The following is a 26,628-nucleotide window of genomic DNA, read 5'->3' on the forward strand; positions in this document are numbered from 1 at the left end:
CCACCCATGGCGGGGGGGGAGCAAGGATGTTGGTGTTCAGTGCTGCAGCATCGCGTCTATCTGCAGCATTCAGTAAAGATAGGGTGACATGTAAAAGAGTCAAGAGAGGATTGTTTTCCCTTTCACTTCTGGGGGCTGGTGGGGGGGTGCGTAAATTGCCGAGCTATGCCCTGACCCACCGCGGACACTGTGTTTGACCCTAGAAGCATTTGGAGCTCAGCCAAGAATGCAAATGCTTTTCAGAGAGACTGCAGGAACTGTGGGATAGCTTGAGTCCTCCAGTCCATGAGCGTCCATTTGATTCCTTGGCTTTCCGTTACGCTTGTCACGCAGCAGTGCGCTGAGTCCCTGCTATGGCGTCTGTCTGGAGATTTTTTAAAAATGTTTTTTAATTCGTCTTCTGTAACAGAGCGCTGATAGAACAGATTTGCTTGCCCTTACAGCGATCACGTCCGCATGGTCCATGCGGGAGCTCTTTCTTTATTTTGATTTTTAACTGCATCGCCACACGTGCTGATCAGAGCTCCACGCTGGGCAAACAGGAAATATTCAAAAGTTTGTGGGGCTTTTCCTGTCTACCTGGCCAATGCATCCGAGTTCAGATTGCTCTCCAGAGCGGTCAGTGGTGCATTGTGGGATACCGCCCGGAGGCCAATACCGTCGATCTGCGGCCACACTAACCCTAATCCGATATGGTAATACCGATATTAGCGCTACTCCTCTCGTTAGGGAGGAGTACAGAAACCGGTTTAAAGAGCCCTTTATACCGATATAAAAGGCCTCTTAGTGTGGACGGGTGTGGCGTTAAATCGGTTTAATGCTCCTAAAACCGGTTTAAACGCATAGTGTAGACCAGGCCACAGCCTCCCCTAACCGGCCCTCCATACAATTTCTGAAACCCGATGCGGCCCTCAGGCCAAAAAGTTTGCCCGCCCCTGTTTTACATCAGCAAGCAGGGAGGGGCTCAGTCTTCAGCCCTGTGCCAGGAGACCCTCCAGCTGTGGAACTTCTACATGAAACACACCATTCACCTCGAGGCATCATCTCCTGGGAGCCTGAAACGCACTGGCAGATTGCCTCAGCAGCAGATGCTTTTCCTCTCGCCACAAGCGGTCTCTTTACTCAGTTGTCAGTGTCATCTCCCCAGGGGGACCTGTTCACCGCTAGACAGAACAGGATATACCATCAATTCTGTTCGCTGCGCAGGCACAGCATGGGCTCCCTCTCCATTGCCTTCCTGCTCTTGTGAGCAGACCACCTACTGTACGTCTTCCCACCAATTCTCTTGGTTCCTAAAAATCAAACAGGACAAGGTGAGGATTTTCCTGATAGTACCAGCATGGCCACGCCAGCATTGGTTTGGCATATTTCTGGACCTCTCAGTGGCTGCTCCGCTCGTGCTCCCACTCCACTCAGACTTGATTTCACAAGACCACGGCCAGTTGTTTCACCTGATCCTCACCTCCCTGCACCTAACTGCATGGTTGCTGTACAGCTGAATCCTAAAGAGCAAGCCTGATGGGTAGTAGAAAGCTTCCCATCAGGGCAACCTATCTGGCCAAGTGGAAACATTTCACATGTTGGGCCTCTGAACAGAATCTGTCTCCATTCGAATCTTCTCTGCAGTCTGTCTTGAACTATCTGCTCCACCTAAATCATCAGGCTCTGGCTTTCTCATCTATTAAGGTTCATCTTAGTCTTATACCCTCCAGTACAGGGCAGATCAATGTTCTCCCATTAGATGACAGGTTTCTCAAGGGTCTCAAGGATTGGGATTCATCAAGAAAGGGATAGATAATAAGACAGAAAATATCAAATTGCCTCTATATAAATCCATGGTACTCCCACACCTTGAATACTGCGTGCAGATATGGTCGCCCCATCTCAAAAAAGATATATTGGAATTGGAAAAGGTTCAGAAAAGGGCAACAAAAATGATTAGGGGTATAGAACGGCTTCCGTATGAGGAGAGATTAATAAGACTGGGACTTTTCAGCTTGGAAAAGAGGCGACTAAGGGGGGATATGATAGAGGTCTATAAAATCATGACTGGTATAGAGAAAGTAAATAAGGAAGTGTTATTTACTCCTTCTCATAATACGAGAACAAGGGCCACCATATGAAATTAATAGGTAGCAGGTTTAAAACAAACACAAGAAAGTATTCTTTCATGCAACGCACGGTCTACCTCTGGAACTCCTTGCCAGAGGGTATTGTGAAGGCCAATACTATAATGGGGTTCAAAAGGGAGCTAGATAGATTCATGGAAGATAGGTCCATCAATGGCTATTCCAAGATGGGCAGCAACGAATGTCCCTAGCCTCTGTCTGTTCATTCCCTTTGGGGCACCTACCATTGGCCACTGCTAGAGGACAAGATACTGGGCTTGATGGACCTTTGGTCTGACCCAAACGGTCTGATGGCTGTTCTTATGTTCTCAAAAGACTCTACCCTTAGGTTGGTGAATTAGTCCCCCGATGGGACTTAAACTTGGTTCTGTCAAAGCTCACTGGGCTGCCCTTTGAGCAGTTAGCATCTTGTTCTTTACTGCTTCTCTTTTGGAAGGTCACCTTCCTTGTGGTGATCACCTTGGCCAGAAGGGTCTCTCAGATCAAAGCCCTTACGTCAGAACCCTTTATACGATGTTCTTCATGGATAAGGTCCAGCTGTGTCCCCATCTGGCCTTCCTACCAAAGGTAGTTCACAATTCCACAGCAACCAGGATATTTTTCTATCTGTCTTCTTCTGAAAACCTCACAAGACTGCTGAGGAATGTTGGCTTCATATGTTGGATGTTAGGCGGGCCCTCGCCTTTTATATTGAGAGAACTAAGCCCTTCTGCAAGTCCATGCAACTCTTTGTATCAGTAGCAGAAAGGATGAAAGTGTTACCGATATCATCCCAAAGAATCTTATCCTGGATAACCGCCTGTATCTCAGCTTGCTAAGAGCAGCGAAGGCTCTGCTTCTGGCCATTGTGACCACTCATCCCACAAGAGCTCAGACTTCTCAGCAGTATTCCTTGCAGAGTTACCGATCCAGGACATCTGCAGGGCTGCAACCTGGTCGTCGGTGCATACCTTTGCATCCCACTACACCATCATCCAACAGGCTTGAGACAATGCCGGTTTCAGAGCAGTGTTACAGTCAGCACGGCCATGAACTCCGAGCCCACCTCTGAAGGTACTGCTTGTGAGTCACCTAGCATGGAATGGAGATGAGCAAGCACTCGAAGAAGAAAAAACAGTTATTAACCTTTTGTAACTGTTGTTCTTTGAGATGTGTTGTTCATGTCCATTCCATGACCCACCCTCCTACCCCTCTGTTGGAGTTACCAGTGAGAAGGAACTCAGAGGGTGCGGGGCTGGCAGCACCCCGTATACTAGGGCATATATGCACAATTCCAAAAATCACTAAAGCAGGCCCAGCGAATACCACTGAGGGAAAAATCTCCATCAACTGTGCATGCGTCACACACACACCTAACATGGAATGGACATGAGCAACACATCTATCTCAAAGAACAACAGTTATGGAAGGTTAGTAACCATTTTTTCCCTCACCAATTTTGGTGTGTCTTACAAAAACAAAAGAACTGAATATATGCAACAAGGTCTAAGGTCTTTATTTAGAATTGGTTTCAGAATTCAAGGTCAAATTTACCATTGCCTGTGTCGCACCCTGACAAAGGGTGATCTCCTAAGTATTGCAGGTGAATGGGTGACAATTGCACTACCCAGCAAAGAGCTGTTCATTTGGCAATAGCAGGGGAAGAAAGAGGAGGATAGATGGGGGCGGGGAGGGGGCAGATGTCCTCCATAAAGGTCTCTCAGCTCTGGAACTTGCCTCCTTAGCCTATCAGAGCTCAGATCTGTTGACCTTCCTGTCAGGCAGGAAAGCTTGCTTTTCCTTCTAGGCATTTAGGCTCCAGTTCAGCAAGATACTTAAACATGCTTAAGTCCACCTCCATTAAGGAAAGCACTTAAGTATGTGCTTAAATTTTAAGCAGATGCTTAAATACCATTAAAGTCAATGGGACATAAGTGCTTGCTTAACATTAAACAAGCACTTAAGTGCTTTCCTGATTAGGAATGGTTTGCTGGGCCTCAGGGAGGGGCTCATTTGAGGGAGAAGAGTATTTATTGTTAGGATCAGGAGGGCATGGTGGGGATAGCTATGTATCTGTAATGGAGTGAGCAGCCTATTATTTGTTATGTTGAAGAATGATGTGTGGTTGCAAATGTTAATTGCAGTGCAGGATGGACACCTGTTAAGGAATTACATCCCTTTATAAACAGAAGGAATAAATATACAATTTTCAATAGAGGTCAAGACAGTGCTATTTATCCTCTTTATCAGTGTACCAGGGAAAATGCCAAACCATCATCTGATCTCTTCCTTATTCTCTTTAAGATTGGACTTTGTTTGAATCTGAGAAATTTGCCATGGTATGTTCCAGCAAATCCAAATACCTTTTTCCCCCGCTGCTATGGTATTTACATGGATGATGAGAAACATGATTTTATAGGTAAGTCATTTGAGTAGCTTCCATGTTCAATCTCAGGCATTTCTCTATACTGATAACTTGATCTTGATAGCAAAGGTCTAAGCAGTGTGGCCTGGATCCAGCAAAGCACTTAAGCACACTCTGCTTTAAATATGTCAGGAGTCCAACTGAAGTCAGTAGGACAACTCACACGTTTCACGTTCAAACTTGTGCTTGTGTTTTGCTGGATCAGAGCTAGAATACTCAGTACCTGGCAGTACTGTATCCATACAGAGCCAAATTCTGCCCTCAGATTACTCCCACTCAGGTCCCAAAGAGCCTCTCAGCTTGTCTGAGCGAAACATCTTTGCAGAGTAGTTTTAGTTCATACATATTTTCAAATTAAGGGCTAGTGTCATGCACTAACTTGCCCATGTGGACCCTGCCTTAGTGTATATTAATGGTGGTACAGTTTGAGAAAGAACTACACTAAATGCGCACTAGGGAGCTTTTAGTGCACTTCAGCAGTGTCCACACAGGTGAGTTAATGTATGGCACCCTAGTGTGGACTAGAACTTACACCCTGGGAGTGCAGACTAAAGCCCAGTGTAGACAAGCCTTTAGTTTGAAAATATGCATGAACTAAAACTACTCTGCTCCCAGTTACACTGGTGTAAATGCAGTATAGCCGCATTATTCAATAATAGGAGGAATGCAAGGATGTTTACCCTAAGGTAGATAATTTATTTCCTGAATCTTTCAGAAGCCTAAAGTAGATCAATTAATCATTCTTCTGTCAGATTCTAGCAGTTAAGGCATAATTTTCATAGCTGAGGAGTTCTGTCTGAAAGCAATTTTTAAACCTTCCTGCTGCATAAAAGAAGAGGATTAATGAAATAATTTCTTTGTTGCTTTTTAAATTGAGCTTCTGTTAATGAAGTTCAAACTAATTTATTGCCTAAATCTAATACTGCTAGAATTTTTTTAAAGTCTTTTAGAGATGTGTGGGTTAGTGACAGGTCAAGTTTATGAGCTGTTTGTTTGAAAACAGGAAAATATCTACTGTTTTGTGAAGGTTCATCATTCTTACTTCACTCCACTGAAAATTTTATGTTGCATGACTTCAATACAAATTGAAAACAAAGTGTCTACAAATTTTAAAGGCATCAGAAACACCCTGCAGGCATTATAAACTGCTCTTGAGAGCCAAATATTTCAAGCGTCATAAATAAGTGATGTAACAAAAATTGTATTTTCGTTTAATGCTACAAAGTAAATTTAAAGTAGTAGTATATTACAGAGTGATCTAAAAGGGATCTCAATACTTGACTATGACTATGGAATGTACAGTGCAGCTGGGAGGAGGTGGAAGGGTTTAAAGATGGTTCTTGTGCTCCCCGCTTTGTGATGCCAGTCAAGTGCCTGGCCTGAAGGCTGCTTTATTATATTTGCTACCAATTGCCCAAAGTGACTGGTAAAACAGTTGGTGTTCACGAAATCCTTGGCCATACCCAACCACAGCTGTGTACCACCAGAGGATTCCTATGTAGTGGGGTGATCTAAGGGCAAACATTTTGAATTGAAGTCAGCCCTGCATTGGTGGTGCAGTATAAAGTGGTCACAGTGCATGGAAGAATCTGAGTTAGGATGTGCATATGACCTGTTCTTTTTACAGAAAATAATTTCGGTCTGGAGTAATGAGTCATTTCATTGAATTTATTACTTCAAAGGCAAATTTCCTGCTCTGTTAATTTTTAATGCCAAGCCTCTTAAAATAGATGACATTATACAATACACCATATAAAGAACAGTAAATGTATGTATTTGTGCATGTATTTTGCATATGGAAATATGTAAAACCAAAAATTATCAAGAACGCTTTTTAGTGAGTTTTCAGACTTTCAAGATGCATTTTAAAATAACAGTCTACCATCTTTTAATGAGCTATTTCAGATGACAAATGGTGGTTGATACTGTGATGGACAAACTTCGTAAGATTTTGATGTGTGGTTTGGTTCAGTTCAGATAAAATCCACAAAATCTAGGTGTTAGTGAAAGTTTACCTGAACTTTCCAAGCCCTGCCCACACAAACCACATTCTTCAGTACACACACAGCCCCCTGCCCACCACTGCTCCTGGCTTTCCTTTGCCTCATTATAGGTTGTCTTTATTGAAGAGGTCTGACAATCTTCTACTCTGTCTTCTCTTTACATGGCAAACAGGCAGTAGACTACTTTCAGGTTTATTAAGGGGAATAGCCAGTCTCATTATTTCTCTTTGAAGGGACCACGACTTGGTTCTTTCACCGCCATGGGGTATTCTGGGACAATGCAGCTATTTTGTTCTACCCTGGGATTTCATCAGGGTCGGTCAGATATCCTGCTGGATCCTCTGTTTGAGGGCTGACCAAGTGGCCTGCTACCCCCTCAGATTCTTGGTGTTCACAATCTTCTGTAGGCTGGCAGCTTGACAAAACCCATCCTATTTTTCGTAAGTAGGACCCAGAAATGTTTTGCTGGTCACATGTTGCTATCTTTTTCAACTCTATAGTGCTGTGTGATGGGGACACTTTATAGTCCAGTAAATGACAGAATGAGGATTTCTAAATAGCACATTGCACACTGTGGATCCAGCTGTGATGGGTTCCTCCCAGGGTGCCACCTGGAACAGGGGTACCACTGAGCCTCCTGACCCACCAGCCTGGGCTTCCTCTCACACTGTACTGTTGTGACAAACTGCAAAGCCCTCCAGCCTGCATTTTCATCAGCATTCACACGGATAGGGACACACCCAGCTGCAGTTACACAGAGGCTCTCAAACTACCAGCTTCCCAGCCTGGGACCCCAGAGCAGTACTGTTCTGCCCTGGTCAAATCTAGCCAGTATGGGTTTAAATCCCAGTCAGCCCCTTCCTCAATAGGAAGAGAACAATGCACACTTATGGTAACCAAGCAGAGATTTTCTCCAACCACTCCAGTCAAAGCTCACTGGTTTAGATTAAAACATAAAATAAATTTATTAACAACAAAAGATAGATTTTAAGTGATTGTAAGTGATAGTAAACAGATCAAAGCAGATTATCTAGCAAATAAAAAAGGCAACCTAAGCTTGATATACTAGACAGATTGAATAGCAGATTTTCACCCAAACTGATGCTACAGGCAGACTTGTAGATTCTTCAGGCACAAGCTGCATTAGCTTTACAGCTTGGGTTTCTCAGGTCTTCATACACAGGCTAGAAATCCCTTTAGTCTGGGTCCAGCACTTCCCTCAGTTCAGTCTTTGTTCCTCAGGTGTTTCCAGGAGTCTTCTTGTGCTGGGAGTGAAGCAACACAGATGATGTCACTCCCTGCCTTATATAGCTTTAGCGTATGGCGGGAATCCTTTATTTCAAAACTCGGTTCCCAAACCTGTTTGTGGAAAAATACTGACATCCCAAGATGGAGTCCAGAATCATGTGGCCTGGTCATATGTCCTTGTAGAGTCATAGCAGCTATTACTTACAGACTGTCTGTAGCGTTCTCAGGAAGGCTCACCAGGTGGGGTTAAGCTTCTCCTAAGGCCTATTGTTTTTCCTAATGGTTCATTGTCCTGAATAGGCCCTTCCCAACCAGCTATCTAGATTGAAAGCATCTTGTCTAGTGGGCATCATCCAGGTGTAACTACATTTAAAGTACAGATACATAGTTAGTATTTATAACTTCAGATACAAAAAAATGATACATGTGATAATCATATTAAGCAAATCATAACTTTTCCAATTGCACCTCACATGACTTATCTTGCATAAAATACATCATACTTATGCTATAATAATATCATAATAATATCACTATGAAGAATATGGGGTGAAGTGTCGCACCAGCATCAATATTCTTTCACAGCATCCACATCTCAGAAAGCCACAGATAAATGTGCTGGAATCACAGAATCATAGGACTGGAAGGGACCTCAAGAGGTCATCTAGCCCAGTACCCTGCACTCATGGCAGGACTAAGTCTTATCTAGACCATCCCTGACAGGTGTTTGTCTAACCTGCTCTTAAAAATCTCCAATGATGGAGATTCCACAACCTTCCTGGGCAATTTATTCCAGTGCTTAATCATCCTGACAGGAAGTTTTGCCTAATGTCCAACCTAAACTGTCCTTGTTGCAATTTAAATCCATTGCATTTTCTCCTATCCTCAGAGGTAAACGAGAACAATCTTTTATGTACTTGAAAACTCTTATCATGTCTCCTCTCAGTCTTCTCTTCTCCAGATTAAACAAACCTAATTTTTTTCAATCTTCCCACCTAGTTCATGTTTTCTAAACCTTTAATCTTTTTTGTAGCTCTTCTCTGGACTTTCTCCAACGTGTCCACTTCTTTTCTGAAATGTGGCACACAGAACTGGACACAGTACTCCAGTTGAGGCTTAATCAGCGTGGAGTAGAACAGAAGAATTACTTCTCGTGTTTTGCTTACAACACTCCTGCTAATACATCCCAGAATGATCTTTGCTTTTTTTTGCAACACTGTTACACTGTTGACTCATATTTAGCTTGTGATCCACTATGACCACCAGATCCTTTTCCACAGTACTCCTTCCTAGGCAGTCATTTCTCATTTTGTATGTGTGCAACTGATTGTTCCTTCCTAAGTGGAGTACTTCACATTTGTCCTTATTGAATTTCATGCTGTTTACTTCAGACCATTTCTCCAGTTTGTCCCCATCATTTTGAATTTTAATCCTATCCTCCAAAGCACTTGCAACTCCTCCCAGCTTGGTATTGTCTACAAACTTTATAAGTGAACTCTCTATGCCATTATCTAAATCATTGATGAAGATATTGAACAGAATTGGATCCAGAATTGATCCTTGCAGGACCTCACTAGTTATGCCCTTTCAGCTTGACTGTGAACCACTGATAACTACTCTCTGGGAATGGTTTTCCAACCAGTTATGCATCCACCTTATAGTAGCTCCATCTAGGTTGTGTTTTCCTAATTTGTTTATGAGAAGGTCATGCGAGACAATATAAAAAACTTTACTTAAGTCCAGATATACCACATCTACCACTTCCCCTTATCCACAAGGCTTGTTGCCCTGTCAAAGAAAGTTGTTACGTTGGTTTGACATGATTTGTTCTTGACAAATCCTTGCTGACTGTTACTTATCACCTTATTATAGTAAAAGCTGTGTTATCTGGCACTTTACCAATTGGAAAGCCCTAGACATTGGCATTTCTGATATCCATTAGAAGTCTAGTTGGTGCGGGGCCGGCAGGCTCCCTACCTGGCTCTGTGTGGCTCCCCGGAAGCAGCGACATGTCCCTGCTGCTCCTAGGTGGAGGAACGGCCATGGGGGCTCCATGTACTGCCCCCGCCCTGAGCGCTGGCTCCGCAGCTCCCATTAGCCAGGAGCTGCAGGGGCAGAACCTGCAGGCAGAGGCAGCACATAGAACTGTCTGGTGCTGCGCCTCCGCCTAGGAGCAGCAAGGACACGTTGCCACTTGTGGGGAGCCATCCAAGCTGCCCGGATCCAGCACTCCAAAACCCCTCGTGCGCCCCCACCCCGGGCCCCCTCCTGCACCAAAACTCCCTCCCAGAGCCTGTGCCCTAACCCCCAGCCCTGAGCCCCCTCCTACACCCAAACTCCCTCCCTCCTTCCCTCCAATATAAGTCTTAGTTAACCGGAATTTTTGACTTACCAGCACTCCTCATTTCTCCAACATGCCAGATAACGTTTTTACTGTATCTTCTAGTTGTTTGCAAATAGATTGCTTAATTATTTGCTCCATTATCTTTCCAGGTATTGAAGTTCAATCGACTGGTCTGTAATTCCCCAGGTTGTCCTTCTTTCACTTTTTATAGATTGGCATTCTTTAGTGGACCTAACACTGGATTACCACTTTGTAACTGGTAAAAATTGATTTTCTGAAGTGATTACAGTAACTCCTCACTTAACGTCATCCCGGTTAATGTTGTTTAGTTGTTACGTTGCTGATCAATTAGAGAACATGCTTGTTTAAAGTTGTGCAATGCTCCCTTATAACATTGTTTGGCAGCCGCCTGCTTTGTCCACTGCTTGCAGAAAGAACAGCCCATTGGAGCTAGCTGGTGGGGGCTTGGAACCAGGGTGGGCCGGCAGCCCCCCGATCAGCTCCCCGCTCTCCTAAGTTTCTTGTGCGGCAGCCACCCAGCAGACTATCAATTGCCAGGTAGTTCAGCTGTCCTTCCCCGCACTGTTGTGTGCTGCTCCTACCCTCTGCCTTGGAGCTGCTCTCAGGAGCCTCCTGCTTGCTGTGTGGGGAGGAAAGAAGGGTGCTAATGTTAGGGTCTCCCCCTATGCCCCAGCTCCTGTCCCCCTGGGGGGTACACACAACAGGGCTCAGGATGGAGGGAGCTTGCTGGCAGCAGCTGCTGTCTCAACTTGCTGATCTATTTAAAAAGGCAGAGTACTTAGAGTGGGGTCAGCATACTTATGGGGCAATGCACATCTCTCTCTCTCTTACACACAAGATGTGTGTCTCTGTCTCTCTCTCATGCTGTCTCCCCTCCCTCCATTCTTGCTGCCTTGTAGAGTGTGAGGCTACATTAACAACGTGTTAACTATTGAGGGCTCAGCTGAGTGCTAGTTCATCATTTAGCAGTAAGGCATTCCCTGGGAAATATCCCACCCTCTTCCACCCTCTAATTTCCCTGGAACCTAACCCCCCCATTTACATTAATTCTTATGGGGAAATTGGATTCGCTTAATGTTGTTTCACTTAAAGTAGCATTTTTCAGGAACATAACTACAATGTTAAGCAAGGAGTTACTGCACTAGGTTTTCCACTTTTTATAAAAGACTGATGTGTGGAGTGGAAAATAGTATTTATGCTTAGTAATGTTTTTTATAGAGTTCTTATGAAAACCACATTTCTTTAACAGGATTATCCCTTTGTGGGCATTCTGTTTAGTGGATCAGAATCTAAAATAATATGTTATGTGTTTCAGAGGACTTCAGGAATACAGCAGCGTGTAGCATACTCAAATGGGTCATCAGTCTTAACGCCTGTGATAAAAAAACACAGAAGTCTAAAGGAAAAATTAATAAAGAAGATGTACGCCAGAAGAAAGGTATTTCTTAAATATCAGTGTTAACATTACAATTATTGGTGTAGAAAAAGGGCCGAGGAATATCTTGTTCATCTGTAATTAATCTGCATATTTTTAGAGGACAAATATTGGCTTCTTACTGTAATAACTACAGTGGCCGCCATCTAAAAAGTCAGTTTTTATCAACAGTTATTCCAATGGTATTTGACAGACCATATTAATTTCTGACACCTGTAGATCTGTGATGGATAGGATCTGTTAAAAGACAGTTTTAAAAGGACTTGTTCTCTACTGGAATCAAGCCATATATTAAACTTTATGCATCTGAGAGTGCAGGAACATTTTATTTTTGCCTAATGCTTCTTTGTGTCCCTCAAAAGTAGCTTGTGAATTCCCCTTCAAGTTTTATATATAGCTAAATCTCCTCCAAAGCCTATGCACTGAAAATAGGTTGTAATTAAGCAAAGTTATTAAGGTTTTGTGCGGATAGTCTGAGGCTTGATCCTGGTCCAGCTGATATCAGTGGGAGGTTTTTGCCATTGACTTCAGTGAGTTAGATCAGGTGTGATGGCTGGGCTTTCAGGGTTGAATAGACATGTAACTATGGAGTTGTGCATCTAACCAGATGTGCATGGTTACTAGGTGTGCCCATGGAACTTTCATAAAGGCAGCTGAGCCTGCTGCAAGGTGGCTGTGCACTTTGGGGGAAGTTAAACATTTGGGAGCATTTTGGGATAGGCCAGGAATTTAATGCCATACAAAGATTTCCACAATGGTGGGGCTGGAGCTGAAAAGTCAGTCCATCTCAGCTATGGCTGGGTAGACACTGGCCTGGGTTGCTCCTTAGTGCTGGTCAGTGCTGCAGAGGCTAAGTGTGGGAAACTGCAAAAAATACATACAGTGGTTTGAGCATTGGCCTGCTAAACGCAGGATTGTGAGCTCAGTCCTTGAGGGGGCCATTTAGGGATCTGGGACAAAAATCTGTCAGGGATGGTACTTGGTCCTGCTGTGAAGGCAGGGGACTGGACTCGATGACCTTTCAAGGTCCCTTCCAGTTCTATGAGATAGTTATATCTCCATATTAAAAAAAAATCTATGGGAAATCAGATAAAGGTGTGGAAAGCTAAAGTGTTGTTTATCTAATAAAAGTGTAAGGAGGAAGTACATACAGATGAAAAATATGAGAAAACTAGACACAGTCCCAGCCCTGTTACACATTAAGTACACACAAACAGACTGCTTGGGACCTAGTCATGTGGCTAAACATCCATGTCATCCCGTTCATATTGCAAGGATTGTGCCTTACACTGGAAATGGAAAAGAGGATTGACAGCTGTAAATGCTGTGTCTTTCACCTGTGGAGTTGAAAATATGAATACACAGTAAGTTGCACATCTGATAAACTCCACTAATAGTCATTGAGCCAGTGTGGGGGCATCAGGAGTAGCAAATGGTAGAGAGACATTTGTAAGTTGCTAGCAATAAAACAGTGCAATAAGATACAGCTCTTGCACATGTAGCTTATAAGAGTGATATCAGGTTGCGCTATCTCATGGGTAACCTTCTTGAATGATTACTCCTGGGGGAATTGTGCTCCACTGTGTGTGCGCAGAATTCATGTCCCCACAGATTTCTTTGCTTCTCCACAGAAAAATGACTTTCTGATAGGGAAGTAAAGGGAAGCTGCAAGAGAAGTCACACACCATTCCTTAACTTTGCTGGTACATCCTTTCAGGCACTTGGAGCAGTCTGCCGAGAAGTAAATCACCTCAGGGCTGGGGACATCTCAGCCAGTGGCTCCTACCCTGAGCCAGGATCAGCTGCCAGTCCCAGCTGGGCTGGAGGCAGGCAAGGACAGGACTTCCTCTCCCCCTGCAAGGAGTGGCCGAGGCTGTGTCAGACCCACCCCCAGAAACCTCCCCCAGCTGCAGGAAGCTCAGCATTCTCCCCTGCTTCCTGCTCCCATTGCTCCTCAGCTGTGGGGATAAGGGTCACTGTGTGGGGAGCTGCTTCCCCATTCAACCAACCCCGTGCATCCGGACCTCCCATACCCAGACACCCCCACCAAGCCTGACCCCATACACCCAGAACCCCCTAGCCCTCCATACCAACCCCACCCCATTGAACCTCAACCCCTACATCTGGAGCCACCTGCGTGCAGACCCCCAACCCTGCACCCAGACCAGCCCCCCACTGAGCTTCCTGCACTCAAACCCCCACCCTGACGAGCCCCACCCCCATTCCCCCCTGAGCCCCCACATCCAGACCCCCACACCACCGACCCCCCAATTAGCTGACCCCAGACTCCCACCCCAGCAAGCCCCACTCCCCCAGCACCCAGACCCCCTCCACTGAGCCCCAGCCATTTTCACCTAGCAGCCCCTGTAGAGTCCCATTGCCTCTGCACCTGGAACCCCCCAAAAAGGAGCCTCTGTGCATCCATATCCCTCCACATGTAGACCTTCCACTGAGCTGCCCGCACCCAGATTGTCCCACACAAAGTCCTCTCGTCCTATACCTGAATCCCCCCATACTAAGCCCCTCCACACCTCAATCCTGCCTGGTTGAGTCTGCCTCCCCCACACCTGGTGTGCCTCGCACAGAAGGGCAGGGCCCTGGGTGTTTCTGGGGCAGGTTCAGGCCTTGTGATGTGTCAGGGTCGGCTGCAACCTGACCACTGAGTCCGTGTCCCCTGGGTGGGGGTTAGGGAGTCTGCAAGGTGATCTCCTACATTAATGCAGCCAGTGGCCTGTGCTCCCCACTGCGATGCTAGAGCCTTTGCATTTATTTATTGACAAATAAAACTTGCAAAATTTTGCAGAATTTTAAAATATTGTCCACAGAATTTTTTATTTTTTGGTGCAGAATGCCCTCAGGAGTAATCATGATGGACTAGACTAGAGCACCACTGACTCTTCTTGGCAGGGGTCCTGTCACCCTCACACTGGGCTTTTAGTCCTGCTTTAAGTGGCAGTCTCAATGTAACTTCAGCTTGGGAGTCATTGCAAACACCTTCGTAATGTATTCATTTTTCCTTCCTCATTTTGTTTCTGTTGTACAAAACAATAAAAACTCTCAAACTGAAAAAAGAAATCTATTGCAACCAGAAGAAAGCCATGAAATGTGAGAGATGCCCCATATGTTGGGGAAGACTTGCTTCTCTAATTGTACATATGTTCCAGAAATGTACTTACCTCACTGACATGTCCTAAATCATCTGCTTTTTTTAGATCCTGTTGATTCTGATGAAAAGGAAATCAAGCAACTTCCTGGAAAACTAATAGACATGGCTTGCCAGGTTTGTGAAACCTACCTTGGGCAGATGGAACACGAGGACATTGACACAGCAGTGGATGCTTCTGCAGTTCTTAGTGAGGAGGAATGGAAAGACTTAATTGAACAGTACTACTGTCTCATTCAGTAAGATTTCACAAGTCCAATTAACTGTTCTGAATTAAAGTCCTGATTAAGGGTTAGGTTATAATTCCCTTACTCATAATGAGTAGTACTTTACCCCACAAATAGCCCCATTGTAAGGGGTATAAGATATTCTTCATTGTAAGTAAATGTGTCACATTTTGGCCCTAAATGTAAATTCAGATTAGAAGTAGATCCTTAATTCCAATAAGAAATACTATAATCATAGAAGATTAGGGTTGGAAGAGAACTCAGGAGGTCATCCAGTCCAACCCCCAACATGTTGTCAAGTATCAGAGGGGTAGCCGTGTTAGTCTGTATCCACAAAAACAATGAGGAGGCCGATGGGACTTTAAAGACTAACAGATTTATTTGGGCATAAGCTTTCATGGGTAAAAACCCACTTCTTCAGATGCATGGAATGAAAATTACAGATACAGGCATAGATGTACTGGCACTTGAAGAGGAGGGAGTTACCTTAGAAGTGGAGAACCAGTGGTAACAAGGCCAGTTCAGTGAGGGTGGATGTGGTCCACTCTCAATAATTGATGAGGAGGTGTCAATATCAAGAGAGGGAAAATTGCTTTTGTAGTGGCCCAGCCACTCCCAGTCCCCATTCAAGCCCAAATTAATGATATTAAGTTTGCAAATGAATTGTAGCTCTGCAGTTTCTCTTTGAAGTCTGTTTTTGAAGTTTTTTTGTTGAAGGATGACTATTTTTAAATCTGTTATTGAATGTCCAGGGAGATTGAAGTGTTCTCCTACTGGCTTTTGTATGTTACCATTCCTGATGTCTGATTTGTGTCCATTTACTCTTTTACGTAGAGACTGTCCAGTTTGGCCAATGTACATGGCAGAGGGGCATTGCTGGCCTATGATGGCATATATCACATTAGTAGATGTGCAGGTGAATGAGCCCTTGATGGTGTGGCTGATGTGGTTGTGTCCTGTGATGGTGTCGCTAGAGTAGATACGGGGACAGAGTAGGCAACGGGGTTTGTTACAGGGATTGGTTCCTGGGTTAGTGTTTCTGTGGTGTGGTGTGTAGTTGCTGGTGAGTATTTGCTTCAGGTTGGGAGGCTGGCCTGCCTCCCAAGGTCTGTGAGAGTGAGGGATCGTTTTCCAGGATAGATTGTAGATTGTTGATGATGTGCTGGAGAGGTTTTAGCTGGGGTCTGTATGTGATGGCCCGTGGTGTTCTGTTATTTTCCTTGTTGGGCCTGTCCTGTAGTAGGTGACTTCTGGATACCTGTCTCGCTCTGTCAATCTGTTTCCTCACTTCGCCAGGTGGGTATTGTAGTTTTAAGAATGCATGATAAAGATCTTGTAGGTGTGTGTCTCTGTCTGGGGGATTGGAGCAAATGCGGTTGTACCTTAGGGCTTGGTTGTAAAATCCTCCTTCACATGGGTCCATATGATGAAGATGTCATCAATGTAGAGTAAGTAGAGGAGGAGTGGTAGGGGACGAGAGCTGAGGAAGCGTTGTTCTAAGTCAGCCATGGAAATGTTGGCATACTGGGGGGTCATGCGCATACACATAGCGGTGCTGCTGACTTGAAGGTATAAATTGTCCCCAAATCTGAAATGGTTGTGAGTGAGGACAAAGTCACAAAGCTCAGCCACTGGGTGTGCCATGGCCTCATCAGGGATACTGTTCCTGACAGCTTGTAGTCTATCCTTGTGTGGAATATTGGTGTAAAGAGCTTCTACATCCATGGTGGCCAGGATAGTGTTTTCAGGAAGATCACGAATGCATTGTAGTTTCCTCAGGAAGTCAGTGGTGTCTCGAAGATAGCTAGGAGTGCTGGTAGCGTAGGTTCTGAGGAGAGGGTCCAAATAGCCAGATAATCCTGCTGTAAGAGTGCCAATGCCTGAGATGAGTGGCTGGGTCATACAAAAGCAGTTTCCCCGCTCTTGATATTGACACCTCCTCATCAATTATTGGGAGTGGACCACATCCACCTTCATTGAATTGGCCTTGTCAACACTGGTTCTCCACTTGTAAGGTAACTCCCTCCTCTTCATGTGCCAGTATATATATGCCAGGATTTAAGGTGCCACCAGACTCCTCGTTGTTTTTGTGGATACAGACTAACATGGCTACCCCTCTGATCTTTAGCTCTATTCATCAAAGGAACTCAAAGCATTATACATATATATATAGAGTCAGATCATCAGCTGGTGTAAATCAGTGTGTACTGTTTTTAACGGAGTTACTAAATTTAGCACACGGAAGGCCTACCATAGTGCATGGCTTAGCAGTGCACAGCCGTACTACACAACAGTTCAGGATGGAAGGACAGGACACTGTTTACATTTGAAACTACAGAGAGAACTATGTAGGCAACATGGAATTATCTGAGGTGCACTCTGGCCAGGATAGTAGGGTTTGAACATGCCTATTTTTACTAAAAGTGCAATGGGATTATTCTGTTCAGGTTTTTGTGCGTAGTATCTGAGTGCCTTCCAGTAAACTGTATGATTATACATCTGTCATGTGATATTTGTTCTCTCATCCACTCCCAGAGGGAGAAGTGTGCACAGCAGAGTGCCTTGTTTTGATAGTGTGTGTCCTTTTTTAAAAAAAAAAGCCTGTTATGTGTTCATATTAGAGAAGGCAAGGTCAATGAACTGTACCTTTGATTTAGAGCAGAAAGTGGAAAAGTTTATGATAGATCTTAGTGTCTGGGGGAGTTCATACCACATTCTTGGACAGTCCCCAGGGAAAGTTCTGTCTCCCACACAGACAAGTTTTACGGCTGAGAATTCCATTGTTCCAGAGGAGTGTAGTTTTGGACCGCAGTCTTCATCCTGAAGTTTTAAATGGTCTTTTAGATATCCTGGGCATGGAATAAGGTCCAGGACCTTGAACCTGATTCATTATTCTATGGGAAGCCAGTATAGGGAGTGGAGGACAGGTTTGATATGTTCCCAGTAGCCTATGTTGCTGAGGAGAAATGCTGTGGCATTCTGTACTAGTTGAAGTTTCCTAAATATTGATGGCTTTGTGCCCAGATATATTGCATTACTGTAATCCAGCCAAGAGATGATGAAGGCTGAATAACTGAGGCAAGTCTTTGTCCTCCAGGATGGGACAGTGTTTTCTAGCCAAGCAAAAAATGGTAGAAAGTGTTACTAGTGGATACTGCTACTTGAGAGCTCTAGCTCAGCAAGGAATCCAAGACTGCAGGCTGAATTGACCAATTGTGGGAGTGTATCTTCAACCAATGCGGACTGCACTGTGGCTGTAAGATCCTAAAAGCTAACAGACTGTTGGGAATCATTAAGAAAGGGATAGATAATAAGACAGAAAATATCATCTTGCCGCTATATAAAACCATGGTATGCCCACATCTTGAATACTGCATGCAGATGTGGTCGCCCCATTCAAAACAGATACATTGGAATTGGAAAAAGTTCAGAAAAGGGCAACAAAATGATTAGGGGCATGGAACAGCTTCCATATGAGGAGAGGTTAATAAGACTGGACTTTTCATCTTGGAAAAGAGACAACTAAGGGGGGATATGATAGAGGTGTATAAAATCATGACTGTTATGGAGAAAGTAAATAAGGCAGTGTTATTTACTCCTTCTCATAACACAAGAACTAGGGGTCACCAAATGAAATTAATAGGCAGCAGGTTTAAAACAAACAAAAGGAAGTATTTCTTCACACAGTGCACAGTCAACCTATGGAACTCTTTGCCAGAGGATGTTGTGGAGGCCAAGACTATAATAGGGTTAAGAAAAACTAGATAAATTCATGGAGGATAGGTGCATCAATGGCTATTAGCCAGGATGGGCAGGGATGAAATCCCTCTGTTTGCCAGAAGATGGGAATGGGTGACAGGGGATGGATCACTTGATGATTACCTGTTCTGTTCATTCCCTCTGGGGCACCTAGCATTGGCTGCTGTTGGAAGACAGGATACTGGGCTAGATGGAACTTTGCTCTGGCTCAGTATGGCGGTTATTATGTTCGCCTGAGCTGAACTCAACCACACTCTGGTGGTAGCGATGTGGTGAATGATTAGAAGAGCTGTGATTCATCTACATAATGCCGGCACATGAGTCCATATCATCTGACCAGTTCACCTAGTGGTTGCATATAGGTTTTGAAAAAGATCAGAGAGAGAATTGATCCTTGTGGAACCCCACAAGTCAGGGGTCTAGTTGTGGAAGTGCAGTTTCCCATCACTACTTGTTGAAATCATCCTTTCAGGAAGGACTCAAACCATTTTAGAATATTACCCTGGATCCCTGCCACCTGTCTCAGGCAAGACAGTGGAATCTCATGGTCAGCAGTGTTGAATGCAGAGGCCCAGGAGAATGAGAATAGATGTCTGTCCTCTATCCATTGACAGATCATCCATGAGTGCCATGAAAGTGCGTTCAGTTCTGTGTCCTGGCCTGAATCCAGATTGATCCAGGTCTAGAATGTTACCTTCAATTAGATGAGTTCATTTTTGGCCTTTTCATAGCTTCTCTATGAACTGCTCAGGAATGGGAGGATTGATGATGGCTAGGACTAAACTATGTGAGGTGGGTTTCTTCAGTGTAGGTTGGACTATTCCATGTTTGAAGGAAGAAGGAAAGATTCCTTCTCTGAATGAGGCATTGGTTCATTCAGCTGGAGTGACACCATTTGTTCATGACTCTCTTTTACAAGTCATGAAGGGCATGGGTCAGATTCACAAGTCTTGGGTCAAGACTCCTTTAGGGTGTCCAGAACTTCCTGCTGAGTGAATGTCCTGGATGCCGGGAATGCAAGTGAGCTCTTGCTTGGTGGAAGTAGAGCAGATCCATCCTGTTTGAGAAGACTTCTCGAATGGGTGATATTTTCAGTGAAGTAGGATTATAGTTCTTAGAGTGCTTGGTGCTTGGCTCTGATAAAGGTTGCAGGCATTCAGGATTGATGTGGCAGTTTATCACTCTGGATAGCTCCTTGGGGTGGGATTTGGTAGCCTCAGTGGAGGCTGATAGGAAGGTTCTCTGGGTCTGTAATACAGCTCAGCATAGGCTTTGAGGAATTAATTATGTGTCGCCCTGTCTGAATCAGCCTTTGTTTTCTTCCACTGGCACTCAGATTTCCACTCTTGTCTTCATCCAGCACAGGGTGTCAGAAAACCAAGGAGAACTGTGTGTTGATGGGGAGAAAGGGACTGTTTGGGATGTAGTGTATTAATGGCTGCAGCCAATATAGAATGGTAATGATTCACCAGGTCCTTGACTCCTCATTCTGTGGGTTGGGTCTTTTAGCAGACTTTGAAATTCATTGGAGTCTATAAGTCATCGTGGTCGGATCAGGATAATTGGTCTTTCTTGTTGCCTGAACAATGGAAGGTCTCTGACCACTGCCTTAATGATGTGATCATTAGTGTCCAGGAGACTGACATCTTGGTTTTAAATCTCAGCTATTAGATGATACTTCCAGCAACACAGGTTTCCTAAACCATATTGGGTGCATTGTTTTAGTACTGGTTTGGAGGGGTATCCATACAACCTCTTCTTCCAACAGTATCGAGCAGGGCCGCCCGGGGGAGGGCGGGGGGCAAGTGGAGCAATTTGCCCCAGGCCCCGCAGGGGCCCCCACGAGGGTTTTTCGGGGCCCCTGGAGTGGGGTCCTTCACTCGCTCCGGGGGCCCCAGAAAACTCTCACGGGGCCCGGGCCCCCAGAGCTTCTTCCGCTCCGGGTCTTTGGTGGCAATTCCCCCCGCCGCTGAAGACCCCAGACCCCCTGAATCCTCTGGGCAGCCCTGGTATCCAGGGGTCTGAAGGCCTACCATCTAAGTACTGATTGAGCCTGAACCTGCTGAGGTAGATGAGGTATGACAGGTTCACAGCACAAAGTGGCACAAAATTGGTTGCCAGACATAAAGATTATTTACCTTCTTTTCCTCCTCTCCCCCAGAATGTGAAGGCTAATATTCTCAAGAGGCTGAAACCATAACTTACTTGTATTTGTAAGATTTGATGTTTTTAAATGTTTGTATACAGCAGCTATGATCTTACCCTAGCCATCATCTTGATAACTAAGCAATTAATAAATGTAGATTCTGATCCTGCAAGATGCTGAGACCTCTTGAGAAGCATCCACCCTCCCTCAACTCACATTTGATTTTAAGCACGAGTTGAGTGGAGTGAGCACCATTCAGAAGGCACTCAGCACCTGGCAGGATCAGGAGAGCATACAAGACCAGAAGTGTTTACAGGGAGAAAGAGCTCAGATAACTCAATGCACATGCACATGGGCCAAGGATTACATAGATTACATTCTCAGGGACTCTTTTTGTTCTGTCTTTGTACCTAGCACGGAGGGTTCTTGGTTTATGATTGGGGTCCCAAAGCACTACCACAATATAGATAATAAATAACAGTATTACTGTTTATTCATTGGCCATCCAAAAGTGTGCTGGGTACCATACACACGCACAACAAAGACACAGTCCCTGCCTCGAAGAGTTCATATTCTATTATTTTGACGATACACAGTTTGTGAAGATATATAGTCTATGCAATTAAAAGGTCTAAAAAAGAAAGGTGAGATTAGCCTTGACTTTCCTAGTGTTCAGATAGTGGGTGCCAACTCTTCTCATGCTGCCCTGCCTGCCCAGGGCTGTCTACATGTTGGATCTAACCCCTCTATATGTTATTTAAAGAAATAAAACCCCCTTCTTTCAGCCTGCAATTAACCTCACACCTGTGCTTTTCATAGTTCACGTTACCCCATTATTGCAAGTTTTTATAAGAAGATTATTTTCTTAATAACAGAACTTTCCTGACACTAAGGTTCTAATTGACTTTGAAAGTAATCTTAGGCTGATATTCAGAACATAATAGCAATAGAAATAGCATAATAGCAACATAATAGCACAATATAAATAAAGGAAATGTATGACGTAGTCATATTGCTATTTGACCGTACAATAAATCTGTATCTTGTTATACTGACTTCCACACAATTGCTCTCATAGCCTGGGAGTGGGAGGAGGAGAGGAGACAATACCCAAAATAAATGAGCTCAGTAACCTGTGAGACTTATTTCTGTTAATCCATAATCTAATAATTTCTATCACTGTTGCAAGAAACACTTCATACTGTACTTTAGAAAAACAAAACAATATTGACAACCGTATAAGCTAAGTTCATAAAATGCTTCTAAAATAGTTATGCATAAAGTATTACCTTTTAAAATTTTGTTTGTAGTGAAGGTGCTGTCATTTGTAGTGCACATAATTACATTACACAGTGTCAAAAGATTCTGAGCAAAATCATGTCTACAAACCCACAGCAAGACATAGACGGTAACCACAATATCTGGATTATTAAACCAGGAGCAAAATCTCGTGGCAGAGGTAAGAGCTTCTTTGTTTTTTTAATTTAAAGTGTTTATTATTACCCAAAGTTGTAAGGTATCATCTGGAGAGGCAATTTGTAAATGTACTGTGTACATCTGCAGTTCGTCTCACCAGGCCATTCATAACTGCATAAACATTTCCAATCAGAACCTTTCCCATTTTCTATGCAAGAGTCATTTTTACACAGTTTTCAACATCTTACCTCTATTACTTTGTTTATCTTGGTGAAGGAATAGCAGAAGGGAAATTTGTCAAATCCCACAAAGAATTTTAAGTATGTGCTGAAGTGCAAGCATGTGAGTAGTCTTATTGTCTTCAATGAAAGTCCTTTCAGTTAAGGTCAGTGGAAATACTCACATGCTTAAAGTTGAAAACATGCTTAAATGCTTTGCTGGATTGGGCCCATAATCGCTAGGTTACAGGTAAATATTTCAGGGGTCAGGTAAAATATATGTCTTTGTTTGTCTGAACGATGAAGGTTTAAAAAACATAATTAATGCAGGCAAACTGTGTGGGGGGGTGTTTGTTTGTTTTTGTTTAATTCTACCATAACAGGTCTCTTCCTGATGATCTGTCAATATTCCACTATTGTTCCTGCATGCATAAGTGGGATAAATGGAAATTCTCTTTCATGTATAATCTCTCATTTTCGTACACTGTCAGCTACCAACATTATTATTAGACACTAACATGCATATTATTTTTATTTTTTTCTCTTCCAGAAATAGTGTGCAAAAATAGAATGGATGATATTCTGAAGTTAGTAGAAGCAACAGATCAATTTCCAGTAAAGGACCACAAGTGGGTGGTACAGAAGTACATTGAGACACCATTGCTAATTTATGATACTAAATTTGATATTAGACAGTGGTTTCTTGTCACTGACTGGAACCCTCTGACTATATGGTTCTATAAAGAAAGCTATCTGAGATTTTCTACACAACGTTTCTCCTTAGACAATCTAGACAGGTAACTAAGGAAGTATAAACAAAAATTTTGCTATACAGAATAGTGAATGAACAGGCTGAAAAATTCTGTAGTATGTCAGGTCCCTGAATTTTGACCATGGAATTATGGTAGTGTTAAAATTTCGTAAAACCAGTCTATGCTAATGCTTTTACTTTCTGAAGTTGCCTTTAGTTACAGTGTGTAAACAGGGGTCATGATAGTATGCTTAGCGTCAGTCAGCAGTTGTCATAACTTAAAATAGTGATTCTTACTGGGCCCTCATCCATATGAATATTATAGACAAAACATAATTTTAGAGCATTTTAGAACATTAGGGGATGTTTGTTCTTTTATGTATGCTGTAGTCTATTTATCAAATATTCAAGAAAAGTGATAGGTGAACTGTGGGAGTTTTTTGGGGAAATTCTATACAACTTATTAAAATTGAACAAGTGTTAAATATCTCCATGGGGACATATTTTTAGCAAGGGCCATACCAGAGATTGGGAGTGGCAGAATATCTGGTAAATTAACCCATTGTAGATGCTCGATCAGAGTACTTACATGGCACCTATCACAATGCCTAATGACCATTTACAAATGTATCTTCACAACACTCCTTTGAGATAGGGTAGCATTATTATCTCCATTTTATAGACAGGGAACTGGGGCATGGAGAACTTAAGTGAGTTGCCCCAAGAAACAAAAAGAGAGCGTGACAGAGCTGAGACGGAACCCAGTTTTCTTGAGGCCCAGGCCAGTGTTTTAATCACAAGACCATCCTTTGTCTTACATTAAAGGGAATTAATGAAGGAAACTGAAAATAGGTTTAATAATCAAAGCCCTGAGATTTTAATATGAAGATAATTTGTTCTAATGTAATATGTTTCTTGCATTTTTTCAGCTGCCTGCTATAATTGTGGTGTCCTCTCTTCACAGCTCCATTCATCTTTGCAATAATTCTATCCAGAAACATTACAAAAATGCTGCAGACCGGAATCCTCTATTGCCATGGCACAATATGTGGACAAGCACCAAATTTCAGGAGTACTTACAAAAGAGAGGTCGAGGCAATATGTGGCGAAATGTTATCTATCCGTCCATGAAAAAAGCCATTACCTACACCATGAGGATGGCTCAAGAGAGCGTTGAAGCCCGGAAGAGCAGTTTTGAGCTGTATGGGGCAGACTTTATTCTTGGAGAAGACTTTAAACCATGGTTGATTGAAATCAATACTAGCCCAACAATGTTCCCTTCTACACCTGTCACAGCAGAGCTATGTGCGCAGGTGCAAGAAGACACAATTAAGGTAGTTATTGAGAAGAAACGTGACAAAAACTGGGACACTGGAAAATTCGAACTTCTCTGGAGGCAGGTACGAATAATTCTACATCATTCACTAATCAGATGGAATTTAGTTTGGTGATTGTTTTAAAATCTGTTTAACATTCTTTGGTTGAATGCAGCTGTGTATTCCCCTTAGGTGTGTGGAGAATTAGCTGGAGAATTTTGCCTAGCAGTACCTGTAGAGGAGTGGCACTTGCACTTCGTGGCCATAGCCCCTCCCCTGGCTATATGAGGCAGCACTGCCCCGAACCCCCTCAGTTCCTTCTTACCGCCCGTGTCACAGAGCTCTGTGTGGTCTTAAATTCACAGTCTGTCACTAGTTTAGTGTTTTTTCTAGCTGTGTATACTTTGTAATACCCTTAGTGCTACTTATGTTTAGTGAAGTATTCCCCTTTGATGCCCTCACCGTTGTTTAAACATTGTCTGTCATGTGCGGGAACAATCCTAAGAGCGATTCCCACACATGGTGCTACTTGTGCTTGGGTGAGGCCCATGTCAAGGAATGGTATTCAGTCAGTAGATCATTTATTAAATTGACTCAAGTTGCAAGCAACTGTTGCCTAAAACAGCACCTGCTTGAACAGGCCATGTGGCCTGTTTCAGCACCGAGGCTCTCATTGGATCAGGGGTCGCCCTCAGGTTCCAAGAGTCCTTCTGCCTTGCACTCTGGAGCAGACACCTCTCCAAAGAGACTGAGGAGCTGTTCCCCATTTAGCGTGCTGAGGAAAAGGTCTCATAAGACCAATCAAGACTGCTCCTGGTCTCATGGGGACTCTCCTGTCTCTCTCAAGAAGAGCGTGGACTGGAATGGGGTTAGTGCCAGTGCGCAGGATGACGCAGATGGGTCTAACCACTCCCCAGTATCGAGTACGGGGCCTATAGACCCTGTACCATCGATTCCATTTCTGGCCCCACGGCGTTCGTTGAGTCTGGTACCGATGAGGGTGACACCAGCACCAACTGTTCTGACATCGGCAGCATACCATGTGGATACAGATCTCCTCCAACTTTCCATCATGATCTCTCCTTTGGCCCAGGACTTGGTCAGTGCTGCATCATTTATAGCCCCATTGGCTGGAGGGACTGCTAAACCCTTGGGTCTGTTGGCACTGCATCCCTTCCTCACTCTGTGGAAGCAGAGCCAATACTGGGCTTGGTATCTGGGACCTCAGCACCAGGAAACTCCATTGCAGTTGGCACTGTGGATGTTACCGTGGCAGCTTTCACTGCCCTTCACTTTGGCACTGTCAGCTGTTTTGTACTGCTGCTGACTTCAAGGTCAACACCATTTCTGGCACCAGTGTACTTGCTGCTGCTGGTACCTCTTCCATTATTCACACTGGTCCCTGCCTTATTTTGGGCAACGGAGGAGTCAGACCAGTTACTGCCTCCCTCAGCACTGTCTCCACCTTTATCCCTGGAAACCCAAGGTTCCTTTTCATCGAGGTCGGGATCTTCCTCCTCCCGCTTTCCATCACCCAACCTACATTGGGGACCATTCATGGAGCGGTTGGTATGGGGCGCCTACTGGCCACTAATGCCTTACCCTTATCAGTAGCTTCCATGTAATCCATGGCATGCTCCTCAGTTGCAGAGGTTGCACTCCTGAGCTTGCTCTAGGGCAAGGTTACCAGGCAAATCATTGGCAGGATCTGTGGATCCACAGAAGGTTCAGGCACCAGTGAGTCTTCCCTGTGCAGAGCCCCTGGAGCTGTCCTTTCCAGCTCTGCCAGTCCAGGAATGGGAGCCAGCCTTGATGTAGTTAACCACCTCTTCTTCGTCCCCAGATGATTCATCAGTGCCTGGTTCTTCCTCTCCTCCAATACCAGAGGATTTCAAGGCCTGTCAGGACCTTCTGCAGTGCGTGGCCACTTCCCTGGGCATTCAAGCAGGGTTTCTGCAGAGAACTCCCATAAGTTAGTGGATATCCTGCAGCCATCTGCTCCTGGGATAGTAGCCCACCCTACTAATGATGGATTCCTAGAGTCTACA

At 44.0% G+C, this 26,628-nt stretch overlaps 1 protein-coding gene across 14 annotated transcripts in view; it reads left to right on the plus strand.

Annotated features, from left to right (window-relative positions):
* The window catches only part of TTLL8 (tubulin tyrosine ligase like 8), a 62,763-nt gene that overhangs the window by 27,101 nt on the left and 9,034 nt on the right, over positions 1-26,628 (plus strand). For 10 of the 14 annotated variants that reach the window (XR_005591030.1, XM_039512573.1, XM_039512564.1 and 7 more), the window contains 6 exons: positions 4,413-4,527; positions 11,465-11,587; positions 14,797-14,986; positions 22,190-22,338; positions 23,064-23,310; positions 24,229-24,664. Coding sequence is in view for 13 of the 14 variants with exons in the window: in XM_039512573.1 (XP_039368507.1) it covers positions 4,413-4,527; positions 11,465-11,587; positions 14,797-14,986; positions 22,190-22,338; positions 23,064-23,310; positions 24,229-24,664 (1,260 nt within the window). In the remaining variant the exon portion in view is untranslated. The remainder of the gene's footprint in view (positions 1-4,412; positions 4,528-11,464; positions 11,588-14,796; positions 14,987-22,189; positions 22,339-23,063; positions 23,311-24,228; positions 24,665-26,628) is intronic. The other 4 variants (XM_039512609.1, XM_039512632.1, XM_039512650.1 and 1 more) reach the window with 4 other exon arrangements.

The sequence above is a fragment of the Mauremys reevesii genome, linkage group 1 (genome assembly GCF_016161935.1).
Source record: "Mauremys reevesii isolate NIE-2019 linkage group 1, ASM1616193v1, whole genome shotgun sequence".
In the NCBI taxonomy this organism is placed as follows: domain Eukaryota; kingdom Metazoa; phylum Chordata; order Testudines; family Geoemydidae; genus Mauremys; species Mauremys reevesii.